General features: G+C 44.3%; 1 protein-coding gene across 1 annotated transcript in view; it reads left to right on the top strand.

The window, feature by feature from the left end:
- The window catches only part of comp (cartilage oligomeric matrix protein), a 38,788-nt gene that overhangs the window by 11,295 nt on the left and 13,918 nt on the right, over positions 1–13,575 (top strand). Inside the window, exons 10-16 of the mRNA XM_073068445.1 lie at positions 778–885; positions 1,484–1,643; positions 2,044–2,162; positions 6,372–6,424; positions 6,776–6,969; positions 9,156–9,334; positions 12,167–12,215. Coding sequence (XP_072924546.1) covers positions 778–885; positions 1,484–1,643; positions 2,044–2,162; positions 6,372–6,424; positions 6,776–6,969; positions 9,156–9,334; positions 12,167–12,215 — 862 coding nt within the window. The remainder of the gene's footprint in view (positions 1–777; positions 886–1,483; positions 1,644–2,043; positions 2,163–6,371; positions 6,425–6,775; positions 6,970–9,155; positions 9,335–12,166; positions 12,216–13,575) is intronic.

Raw genomic sequence — 13,575 nt, 5'->3', positions numbered from 1 at the left:
TAATGTGATTAATTGCATTTTGGTGCATTTTAGATGCTTTGCAATAGGTCAACTGAGCAAAAAATATTTTGTTGATGACTCGTACTCAGTGTCTGGGGCTTCTCACTTAAGTGTCCAACAATAATCGACCAGCATTGATGGATTCCAGTTGCCCTGATGCAGTTTCTCCATGACCATAATGTTCTGATGAAACGTTACACCATGGTCATCACCAACAACGCCAGAAGTCTAAATGGAAATGCAGAAAATGAATCTTTAGTGACTTGATGCACTTCATGGTTTTGTATGGTTGAAGCGTGTTGTTGATCAGCTGCACGTAGCTCGGTGCTCTGTAGTTGCCAAGAAAATTTTCAGCAACATCCCCCCAAGCCTTCCATGTGATTTTCTCTGGTCCCACTAGAAGTTCTTCGAATTGCCTGTCATTTGATTTGTGGACCAACAAAAATGCCTTCCTTAATCTTGGCATCAGTTATCCTGACTTGAATTATAAATTGAATTAACAAATACAGGCAATTTTAAAAAATGATGCATGATATGGAAATTTTGCGGTGATTTTCCTGATCAGCAGTTCAAAATCCATAAGATATACACAAAAGTATCCAGGGAACAAAATCTTTGTTGTCCAGTGTAATTAAAATAAGGGACATCACAAGCACGTAGCATCAGATACAAAATATTCGCAAGAAAAACACAAACGTAGATTATACAAGAATGTGCATGATTAGAACTAAGCAAAGCAAATATAACTGTGTAAACTGAGTGTTTGTTGATCACTAGGATAACTGTGCAGTAGTGCCAAACTCTGGGCAGGAAGATGCAGATGGCGATGGGATTGGCGATGCCTGTGACAGTGATGCTGATGGGGACGGCATTGTTAATGAAGAGGTTGGTGTTTGAAATAATAGAAAGTCAGTGTTTAAAAATCAATATTGGCCAAAGTGGTAGCACTCATGTAATGATTCAACACTTTGTTGTTCTGAGTCATAGTCTGTAGATGTGGACCAACCAATCGGAGAAACTCTGCCAGAGCTGTTCTCTGTATTGTGGATGTGATGTCGTGAAGAGTTGCCGTTTCAGGCCAAGACACTTCATCAAGACCTGATGAACGGTCCCAGCCCAAAACATCACCTCTTTTTCCTTTCCATAGATGCTGCCGTGTGTGTGTGTGTGTGTGTGTGTGAGTGTGTGTGTGTGTGTGTGTGTGTTACACTCTGGATTTCCAGCATCTGCAGAATCCCTTGTGTATATTAATTGTCCTTAAGAAGTGGTGGTGAGTCGCTGCCCTGAACTGCTGAAGTCCATGTTGTGAAGGCTGCTTTCACGTTTAGACCCATCGAATATGAAGGAGAGGCCAGATATTTCCAAGGCAACTTGGAGGAGAATTATCAGGCAGCAATATTTTCTTGCTGTCCCTGTCATTGTTGGAGATAAAGATGGATCTGGTGCTAGAGTTGGTGTAACTGCTGTAATCTCGTTTTCACAGGATAATTGTATTCTGATACCAAATGTCAAACAGAGAAACATGGACAAGGATAACTTTGGAGATAAGTGCGACAACTGCAAGTTCATCTCTAATAACAACCAGAAGGACAGCGATGGTGATGGAAAAGGAGACTTATGCGATCAGGATTTGGATGGAGATGGTATGGGTTTGGAATAGGAGTGAGAACCTGCATGTACCCTGAACCAAGGTTAATACAAGACAGTTAGAGAGCAGCCATGATGAAACCCAACAGCAGAGCCTACAAGAGCATGTGGTTCTAGTGAACCCAGCCACCATTACCACATTGTGGCCATTGAGGATGGGGCAACACCTAATATGGCTAGGTGGTCGTGCGGGGGCAGAAGAGATGAGATATGGGCTACCAGAGATTGGGATCTGCAAGCATACAGGTCACGGTAACTGGTGGCTAGTGAATGGGTTACAGGATAGGTCAGGTCTGATTGCTAGGGATGGGCTGATAGATATGGTTCAGGGTGAAAGTAATTCATTCTTCCTCATTCCGTGTGCTTTGGATTTCAATCACTTCCTCCATTTTCCAGGAATCAGGAACAACTTGGATAACTGTGCCCATGTTCCAAACCGGGATCAGAGGGACCAGGATGGAGATGGGGTTGGCGATGCCTGCGACAGCTGCCCAGATATCCGAAACCCTGATCAGGTAGTGTGCTGTCCTTGCCGAGTGGTCAATGTTCACATCGCTGACTCCGATCTTAATTCACTTCCCACTCTGGCTCTCAAATTCCAGGATGATGTTCTCAGTTTTGAACTGAGTGGATGAGGGTTGGGAGGGGGCGCGTGCTGTCATGCTCTCTTTTGCTTTGGTTTTGACATCCCTTGTCAGCCACGGTTGTATCCTCTTGCCTTTAGAATACTACATATTTGAGATGTATCTACCCTGTGTCTTCTGATTTGCTCCCAGAAATTCCAGCCATTGCTGTCCTGCCATCATCCTGCTAGTGTTCCCTTGCAACCAACTTTGACCAGCTCCTCTCCCATTCCACTGTAATTCTCTTTGCTGCACTGTATGTGATACTGATACATTTGACTTCAGCTATTGAAGTCTATTAAATTATGTTCACTGCCTTCTGAGGGTTCCTTTACCTTAAGTTCTCAAATCAAATACATTTCCTTACAGAACACCCAGCCCAGAATAGCCTTTTCCCCCATGGGCTCAACCACAAGCTGGTCTAAAAATCCAGCTCGTAGACTTTCTACAAATTCTCTCTTTGGGATCTAGCACCAACCTGATTTTCCCAATCTACCTGCATTTTGAAATCCCCTCTGACTATCGTAGCATTGCCTTTTTGACATGAATTTTCTACTTCCCTTTGTAACTTGTAGCCCACTTCCTGGCTACTGTTGGGAGGTCTGTATATAACTTCCGTCCGGGTTTTTTACCTTTGCAGTTTCTTAACTCTACCCACAAGGTATTGATAGGAATTGATCAGCCATGATCTCAAAATGGCGGTGCAGGCTCGAAGGGCCGAATGGTCTACTTCTGCACCTATTGTCTATTATCTTCCGAACCTATGTCACCTCTAAGGATTCATCCCCTCTGCCTACCTGCCTGTCCTTGCAATGTCATGTGTAACCTTGGATGTTAAGCTCCCACGTATGACCTCCTTCCAGCCACAACTCAGTGACGCCCGCAGTGTCACATCTGCCAATCTCATCTACCTTATTCTGTATACTGCACGCATCCCACTGACTTTAGCTTTACGCTATCATCTACCTATCCTACCTGAAGTCTCACTGTGCACCGCATCTACTTGTTTACCAAATATCCCATCCTCAGCCTTATCACTCAGGTTCCTTATCACCCAGTTCAGTTTAAAGCCTCCCCAACAGCTCTAAAAAAACTGCCTGCAAGAATTTTGATCCCCCTCGAGTTCAGGTGTAACCTGTCCCTTTTGTACAGGTCATTCCTTCCCCAGAAGAGATCCCAATGATTCAGAAATCTGATGCCCTGCCATCAGCACCAATTCCTCAGCCATGCATTCATCTGCCATATCACCCTATTCTTACCCTCACGGGTGCGTGGCACAGGCAGCAATCCAGAGATTACTACCCTGGAGGTCCAGCTTTTCAGCTTGCTGCCTAACCCCCTAAATTCTCTCTTCATGACCTCCTCCCTTTTCCTACCCATGTTGTTGGTGTCAATATGTACCAAGACACCTGGCTGCTCACCCTGTCCTCTTAGAATGCCATGTTCGATCTGAGACGTACCTGACCCTGGCCCCTGGGAGGCAACATATCATCCAGGTGTCTCCATCGCGTCTACAGGATCTCATGTTTATGCCTCGACTACTGCAGTCCTCCTCTCCCTCCTCACAGGGACAAACTCAGTGCCAGAGACACGATATCTGTGGCTTCCCTCTGGCAGGTCGTCCCCCTCAACAGTATCCAAAGTGGTATACATTGACGGGACTGGCCCACAGTACTCTGCACTAGCTATGCATTTCCCTTCCTTCTCCTGACAGTCACCCAGTTACCTGCCTCTTGCAGCCTAGGAGGGGCTACCTCCCTGTAGCTCATGTCTGTCACTTCCCCAGTCTCCCGAATGAGCTGCAGCTCCAGTTCCTTAACACGTTCGGTTCTCCTGCTGCAGATGTGGTTAACTGGGAGGCTGAAGGTCTTCTGGAATTCCCATATCTCACACAAAGAACACATCACAGGCCCTGGAGCCATTCTCACTGCCCCAGCTGTGCCCTAACAGATGAACAATGAAGAAGTAGGAACTTACCAGAAACTTACCAGTACTAAGGGGGCACTGCGCTGTGAGAGGGACAGTACTGAGGGAGTCCCACACTGTCACAGGGACAGTACTGAGGAAGTCCCATACTGTCAGAGTGTTACTAGATAGATAGATAGATAGATACTTTATTCATCCCCATGGGGAAATTCAACTTTTTTTTCCAATGTCCCATACACTTGTTGTAGCAAAACTAATTACATACAATACTTAACTCAGTAAAAAATATGATATGCATCTAAATCACTATCTCAAAAAGCATTAATAATAGCTTTTAAAAAGTTCTTAAGTCCTGGCGGTAGAATTGTAAAGCCTAATGGCATTGGGGAGTATTGACCTCTTCATCCTGTCTGAGGAGCATTGCATCGATAGTAACCTGTCGCTGAAACTGCTTCTCTGTCTCTGGATGGTGCTATGTAGAGGATGTTCAGAGTTATCCATAATTGACCGTAGCCTACTCAGCGCCCTTCGCTCAGCTACCGATGTTAAACTCTCCAGTACTTTGCCCACGACAGAGCCCGCCTTCCTTACCAGCTTATTAAGACGTGAGGCGTCCCTCTTCTTAATGCTTCCTCCCCAACACGCCACCACAAAGAAGAGGGCGCTCTCCACAACTGACCTATAGAACATCTTCAGCATCTCACCACAGACATTGAATGACGCCAACCTTCTTAGGAAGTACAGTCGACTCTGTGCCTTCCTGCACAAGGCATCTGTGTTGGCAGTCCAGTCTAGCTTCTCGTCTAACTGTACTCCCAGACACTTGTAGGTCTTAACCTGCTCCACACATTCTCCATTAATGATCACTGGCTCCATATGAGGCCTAGATCTCCTAAAGTCCACCACCATCTCCTTGGTCTTGGTGATATTGAGACGCAGGTAGTTTGAGTTGCACCATATCACAAAGTCCTGTATCAGTTTCCTATACTCCTCCTCCTGTCCATTCCTGACACACCCCACTATGGCCGTGTCATCAGCGAACTTCTGCACATGGCAGGACTCCGAGTTATATTGGAAGTCTGATGTGTACAGGGTGAACAGGACCGGAGAGAGTACGGTTCCCTGCGGCGCCCCTGTGCTGCTGACCACCGAGTACTACTGAGGGAGTGTTACACTGTCAGAGGGACAGTACCGAGGGAGTCCCACACTGTCAGAGGGACAGTACTGAGGGAGTGCCACACTGTCAGAGGGACAGTACTGAGGGAGTGTCGCATTGTCAGAGGGACAGTACTGAGGGAGTGTCACACTGTCAGAGGGACAGTACTGAGGAAGTGTCGCATTGTCAGAGGGACAGTACTGAGGGAGTGTCACACTGTCAGAGGGACAGTACTGAGGGAGTCCCATACTGTCAGAGTGTTACTACTGAGGGACGTCCTCAGTGAAAGATCTGTTAATGTGATCTGAGATTGCATGGCATTGGTAGAACCAGAGTTTTGGAGTTCTCTCAGACCACTATTTATCCCTAACCAAATGCCTAAAATAAATAATCTCGTCATTATTGAAATGTTGCCTGTGGGGGCAGATTGAGGATACTTCCTCAGACTTCTGGGTGGCCCAGTAATTTAGCTGTTTGTGTAACGCTATTCAGTGCCATCTGGAAGATCGGGGTTCCGTTGCTGCTGCTGTCAGTAAGCGGTTTGCACGTTCTCCCCGTGACCATCTGGCTTTCCTCTGGGTGCTTGGGTTTCCTCCCACATTCCAAAGCCGTACGGGTTAGGGCAGAAACTTGCGGGCGTGATATATTTGCACTGGAATCGCAGTGACATCTACAGGTTGCCCAGAACAATCCTCGCTGATTTGATCTGATGCCAGCAACGCATTTTGCTGTACGTTTTGAGGTACATGTGACTAATAACTCTGTTTTGGAGTTCTGGTGGTGAAGTGTCACCTGCTCACTTTGGGGTGTCTGGGATTTCTCTTGTTCAGTATTTGTTCTTTTTGTGGCCCCTTTCCCCCCCTCTCTCTGGAATTTATCAACGTTAGGCACCCTTTCCTTCCATTTCCACCCCCCCCCCAGCCTCGCTGGGGATTTGGATGTTGGGTAGGGGCTGTTAATAATCTGGGAAAGCTGAGGTGGATGGTCTTGATCTGATGTTGTCTTCAATAATTTTCTAGTTGGATGCTGACCACGACCTTGTTGGCGACTCCTGTGACACCAACACTGACAGGTGAGGAGGGGAGGGCTACCTTCTAAGTCAGCTGGGGATCGGGTGGGGGGGGGGGCTGTGGCGTTGACAGCCAGTGATAAGAAGGGCAGATTGAGAGATGCTGAGCAGCCCTGAGGTATGATCTTTAGCTCTCTCCGGAGTCAACTGTGGTTTCAAAATCGGGGGTGGGGGTGTGTGTGTGTGTGTGCGTGCATGCGTGTGTGTGGTGTGCGTACGTGTGTGTGTGTGTGTGTGTGTGGTGTGCGTGTGCGTGTCATCGAGCAGTTTGTGGCTGTAGGTGTACGGGAATCATACAGCAGAGTGATCTACAGTAAATAGAAAGCCTCTCTCTCTCTCTCTCTCTGCCCTCAGTGACGGAGATGGTCATCAGGACAGCAGAGATAACTGTCCGACGGTCATCAACAGTGCCCAGGAGGACACTGATGGAGACGGCCTGGGTGACGAGTGCGATGATGATGATGATAATGATGGGATCCCTGACACACGTCCCCCTGGGCCGGACAATTGCCGACTTGTAGCTAATCCAACTCAACAAGATCTTGATGGTGCGTAACGACTGCTAAACTCTTAGCCATTGATGGCGTGAGAGCCGGGTGGAGGGACTGGGAAAGCAATGGTGCAGATGGTGGAAATCCCAGTGAAAATACTTGAAATATTATAATATTATAATTTGCTTTCAAAATCAAAATTGTTGTCAGAGCAACGAAAATCTTGCTTGACAGAGCATTGCAAGTACAGAACATCAGAGATGCAACATTCATGAGAAAAAAGACATAAATTAACCGTAGATTATACAAAATTATACAAGAGGGAACACAATTTGAACAAAGAAAAGTTAATTGTGCAAAGCGATCATAGCGTTGTTATTCCGAGAATCTGATTACGGTTGTGTGGGTTGGTGCAAGAACCAAATGATTGAAGGGAAGTGAATGTTCTTGAACCTGCTGGTGGGGGGACTTAAGACTCTTGCCCAGTAGTAGTTGCGAGAAGATGGCATTGGCTGGACGGTGCGGATCTTTGTGGATAGATGCTGCCTTCTTGAGGAAGCACATAATGTAGATACTTTCCAAGGTGAGGACAGATGTGCATTTGATGGTTTGGGCTAAGATCACTACTTTGTACATCATCCCTGCACGTTCCAGTCGCCATAACCAGACCACGATGCAGCCAGTCACAATACATTCAGAAGCTACATCTGTAGAAGTTTGATAGAGTGTCCAATGACATGCTAAATTTCCTTAACCTTAAAGAAAGTAAAGATGCTGGCACAGCTTCCTTATGGTTGCGATCATAAGATCTGGGAGTTCAATTTGGTAATGAGAGGGAGAATGGATTCGGCTGGAAACAATAGAGGACTATTGGATGAGAGCAGGACGGTGAGATTAGTTTGGGATTCTTTACACGTCTATAGGGAGAGAGAACGGGGCATTGGGATTTGGTTGGGATTTATTTGAGGGAATTTTGGGGAAGAGTAGAAAAGTGGAATTAGTTTAGAGTTTGATACGAGCTTGTGAGAAAATTGAGCGAATCTTTAGAGCTATTGAGCGACTACGGGCACTGCGCTGCAGAACCGAGGTGCCAGACGCTGAGCTGCAGTGAGCAGATAATGCTTGTACAGTACTTGCACTCGAGCCAAAGTCGAGCCCCACACTGCTGTCGACTTGTTCACTGGAGAGGGTAGGCTTTACACTCAGGGTCCACGGGAACGGAGACTTAGGGGAGGTTTAAATAAAACATACAAAACTATGAGAGGCCTGGAAAACATGATCAGGATAGGCCTGTGACCCCCAAAGAAAGAGCCTATTAACAAGGTGAATTTGTAAATAGATTGGTGGCAAGTTAAGTAAGCATTCTCTTCACCCGGAGTGCGGAGACGATCTGGAGCTCCCTGCCAGAAAGAGTAGTGGGAGCTCACACCAAACCCACATCACCTTCAGAAAGTACTTGGGAGAGCATGGGAAGTACTCTCACTAACAACCCAAGACATAAAAGCCTGTAAAAAGTAGTGGGTACAGCCCTCCCCATCATTGAGCACATCTACACGGAGCACTGCGGTAAGAAAGCAGCCTCCATCATCAAGGACCTCCAACAAGCACTCTTCCCACTGCTGCCATTAGGCAACAGGCACAGGAGCCTTAAGTCCCACACAACAGGTTCAGGAACTGTTATTACCCTTCAACTATCAGACTCCTGAACTAGCGTGGATAACTTCACTCGCCTCAACTCCTGAGCTGATTCCACAACCTAGGGACTCACTTCCAAGGACTCTACAACTCATGTTCTCAGTATTATTCATTCATTTAATTAATTCATTAGTTTATTTATTATTATTTTTGTTGTATTTGCACATTGGTTATTTGTTTGTCTTTGTGTGTACTCTTTCATCAACTCCATTGTATTTCTTTGTTCTACTGTGAATGCCTGCAAAAATTTAATGTCAGGGTGTAGATGCTGACTTATACATACTTGGGCAATAAAGTTACTTTAAACTTTGAACCTATATCACAAACTGGGCACTGTTTCTGTGGCATGCCCCCACTGGTTTTACTGGCCTCTTGTGGTTAGTTTGGTACAGTGTTGGGGAAGCTCTCAGTGGATTTAATTTTAAGACTTAAACTTGACTTAAAGGAGGGTTGATATAGACACAGTAGGCTCTTTACAATGTCAAGAAAAAGTATTTGAGTTAGTGTGAAATTATTGGAAGAATCCTCTTGTGTGAACTATCTGACAGGTGATGGGATTGGAGACATCTGTGAGGAGGATTTTGATGATGACAAGGTGATTGATGTCATCGATGTTTGTCCTGAGAATGCGCAGATTACACTCACCGATTTCCGAGCTTTTCAGACCATCGTCTTGGACCCCGAAGGAGATGCACAGATTGACCCAAACTGGATCGTCCTGAACCGGGTACCACATCTTTCTTTTTTTCAGTCTTTTTATTGATCTAAAAAAAGTGTGCATACAATTGAGGAGAATATCTGTGGTATATAGCAGTACGTACAGAAGGTAAAATAAACAATATTAGAATCACACATAGTGTTGATCTACAAAGTATAAATTTGAATTCTCCTCATCAATTTATGAAGAAAGGAAGGACTATTAGAAATTTTTATATAAAAGAAAGGAGAAAAAACCACTATTCTAAACAGGAAAAAAAAGGACTGGGCAGTCCATCCTGAGAGAAAAACCAAGAGAAGAGAGTCTCTGATCAAATCCAAGGTTCTGAAAAAATAGCTGGAAGAGAATCAGTACAAAACTCAGATCATATGAAAATATTGAATAAAAGGTTGCCAGATTTCTTCAAATTTAAAGGATGTATCCAATGTCCGACTTCTTATTTTCTCTAGACTTAAACAGGACATGATAGAGGAAAGCCAGTAACAGGTAGCACATCACATCAACATAAAGCACAGAGGTGGCCACACATCCGGTTAACCTACTAACCTGCACCTCTGTGAGGAAACTGGCAAGTCCATGTGGTCACAGGGAGAACGTGCACACTCCACACAGTCAGCACTGGAGTTCAGACTTGAACCTGGATCACAAAACAGAAGCTGTGAAAATGTGCTTTGAAAAGATCTTCTTTGAAATAATGCTCACAGAAGTCATCTTCAGTTAATCTGTAATTACGTTGGGACTTTGTGAGGCAAGTGGGACCTGTTTAATAGGACAGATAGCACTTGGATGGACTGGGATAGATGTTAACATAGAACATAGAACAGTACAGCACAAGAACAGGCCATTCAGCCCACAATGTTGTGCTGTACCAGCTAAAAAGAAAATTTAAAAAACCCAAACACTAATCCCTCCTACCTACACCATGTCCATATCCCCCCCCCATCTTCCTCACTTCCATGTGCCTATCCAAACGACTCTTAAAAGCCTCTGATGTATTTGTCTCTACCACCATACCAGGCAGCAGTCCAGGCATCCACCACTCTCTGAGTAAAAGACTTGCCTCTCACATTCCCCTTGAAACTACCCCCTCTCACCTTCAATGCCTGCCCCTGGTATTGGACATATTCTTGCAGGAGTGTTTGCTGGTGCAGCTGGCAACGGTGTAAGCTTGGTGTGGGGGAATGAGAAGCTTCAGCAAACAAGATCCAGGAATGAGAGAAGCAAGGCAGGATGTGGAAGAGAGATCGTCAGCTGCATAAAGAGGCAGAGGAAAATTAAAGGTGCAAATAGATGGAAACGGTTATGATCTCACAGGCATTGCAGAAACAGAGCTGCAGGGTAATCATGGCTGAGAGCTGAATCTTCACAGATATTTGTCATTTGGAAATAACCACAAATATGGAAGTGTTAACAGGGAAGGAGATCAGATAAATGGCCTTAGCTCTGCAGATCCTCTGGAGAACGAAAATATTTTGGGTCAAGCTAAGAAATAGCAAAGGGAAGAAGACATGAGTGGGGAATTTCTGTAGACCAGTAGTGGCAATATTGGACAGGAGATAAATTGGGAAATTCAGAAGGCGCATTTAACAGGGGGAAGTTGAATCTATCAAAAATGGATACGTCAAATTTGCAATAATAATGTAGAGATTGAATTCATTGAATGTCATCTAGAGATTTATAGGGAAAAGATCATTTTTTTGCAATGAGAAAAAGTTAATTGATACTCTTGTTGTAAAGAGGACTTTTGGGAAGAATAGCAATAAAAAGATGCAATTTTGTATTGAATTTGAAACTGACCCAAAACTAGAGTCTTAAATCCTAACAAAGAAAACTGTGAAGGTATGAGAGAATTAACTGTGGTTGACTGGGGCAATATTGAAAAGCTTGACGGTGGATATGCAAAGACTAGATTTTCAAAAAGAAAGCAAATTGTAAAATAAATGTCCAATCCAGAAACCCCCAAAGGAGAAGTAACAAATCGCTGGCTGGTGAGAAATTAATAGTAGTATAAAATCAAAGGATGGAGTGTATAAAGTTTCCAGAAATAGTAGCTGTTCTGAGAATTAGAACTCAGCAATGGGTGACCAATAATTGGACACTTTTAGAAAAAGCAGGGTAGAACAAGAGAGTTAAGTGGTGAGAAACAGATGTAGAGGGTGCTAGGTATACAGAAAGGTAAAGACTAGTGAATAGAAGCAGGCCATTCAGTCCATTTAAGTCCTTGTCAGCTCTATGTAAAAGCAATTTACCTTCTCTCCACACTTGGCCCCCATTCCTTCTCTCTCTGCTTGACTCCACCACAGCTTCTCCCCACTCAACCCCCCCCATCCCCATGCTTTCTCCCCATGAACTCCACCCATAACCTCATCTTCTAGCTACAAATTCTTTCCTCTCAAATTGTCACTTAGCTCCCTCTCAAAGTGAGTACGGTACTTTTATTGAATCTGAATAAGTACTATTATTGAATCTGCAATGCATTTCGGACCCAGAGGCCTTGCTCTGTAAAGAAAGTTTTCCCTCACATCCCTTCTGATTTAATTGCCATCCATTTTCATTCTTTGTACCCTGGCTCCTCACCCCTCTACTAGTGGTAGAGTTTGCAGGTTCCATTAACCGATTACAGTGACTGACACAGTGAAGTGTCTCCGACTTTGTCATACCATGACTATGAATTATCTAACCATTTACTAATCGCTTTATTTGGGGTTTTAAGACCTATGCAGCTGGGATTGAGACTTCAGCATTTCAGACGTGCTACAAACTTTATTTTACAAAGAATTCCAAGTAATTTTGTTAGAGTGCTTAAGGGTTGTATTGCTCATGGTCAATGTGATTTTGCAGGGAATGGAGATTGTGCAGACGATGAACAGTGACCCAGGTCTCGCGGTTGGTAAGACATGCCTTCTTCTAACTTTCAACATATTTAACTAAACATCAATAACAAAATGCCGCAGGTTGAGTGACTTCACTGTATAACCACAAAGTAAGTCAGTATTTAGTAACGTCCAGAATAGCATTTAATATCACTGACATGCGTTGTGAAATTTGTTGTTCTGTGGGAGCAGTACAGTACAATACATTAAAAGCACATTAAAATTACAATAAGAAATTTATAAAAACATTAAATTATTTAAGTAGTGCAAACAGAGAGCAAAGATAGCGAGGTGGTGCTCTTGGGTTGGTTCACTGTGCATTCAGAAATCTGATGGCAGAGGGGAAGAAGCTGTTCTCAGGACCTTGAGTACATGTCTTCAGGCTCTTGTACCTCCTCTCTGATGGTAGTAACATGAAGAGGGCATGTCCTGGTTGAAAGGGGTCCTTAATGAAGGATGCCACCTCTTTGAGGCATCACCTTTTAAATATGCCCTCGATGCTGGGGAGGTGAGTGCCGGCTGAGCTTGTAGCCCTCAGCCGTGGCCCCTTCGTACTAGACAGCGATGCGACCAGTTCAAACACTCTCCACAGTACGTCTGCATAAATGCTTGCCCTGACTTGCAAGGTGACTTGCAAGCAACGTAGAGGAGGTTAACTCATTTATCTAACTCATTTTTCTTACCAACATGAATATTCAAGTCCATGTTTTGGCGTTTACTCAAACATACAATCTCAAACAATATTCTGCATTTTAGTGCAAATACAGATGACAAATGATATTTTCGTCTCTGTGATAAGAGGACTTGAATATGGAAGTAAGAAAGACTGGAATCTTGGAGACATGGCAGCTGAAGTATTGTGTACAGTTCTGATTTCTTAACAAAGGAAGGATGTACTTGCCAGAGAGGGATAGCAGCGAGGATCTGTCCAGAAACAAATTCCTCACAATTCAGTTTCCATCCATTGTTTTCACTGAATCAAATTGAATTGACTTTATTACTTACATCCTTCACATACATGAGGAGTAAAAATCTTTATGTTACATCTCCACCTAAATGGGCAATTTATATAATTTATAATAAATATTATGTACAACAGGACAGTCAATATAATATAGAAATACAGTTGTGTCAGCATGAATTACTCAGTCTGACGTCCTGGTGGAAGAAGCTGTCCTGGAGCCTGTTGGTCCTGGCTTTTATGCTGCGGTACCATTTCCCGGATGGCAGCAGCTGGAATAGATTGTGGTTGGGATGACTCGGGTCCCCAATGATCCTTCGGGCCCTTTTTACACACCTGTCTTTGTAAAAATCCCAAATAGTGGGAAGTTCACAATTACAGATGCACTGGGCTGTCCGCACCACTCTCTGCAGAGT

The sequence above is a fragment of the Hemitrygon akajei genome, chromosome 16 (assembly GCF_048418815.1).
Source record: "Hemitrygon akajei chromosome 16, sHemAka1.3, whole genome shotgun sequence".
Classification (NCBI taxonomy): domain Eukaryota; kingdom Metazoa; phylum Chordata; class Chondrichthyes; order Myliobatiformes; family Dasyatidae; genus Hemitrygon; species Hemitrygon akajei.
Note: the sequence above shows the minus strand (reverse complement) of the source record. Positions and strands in the feature narration are given on the sequence as shown.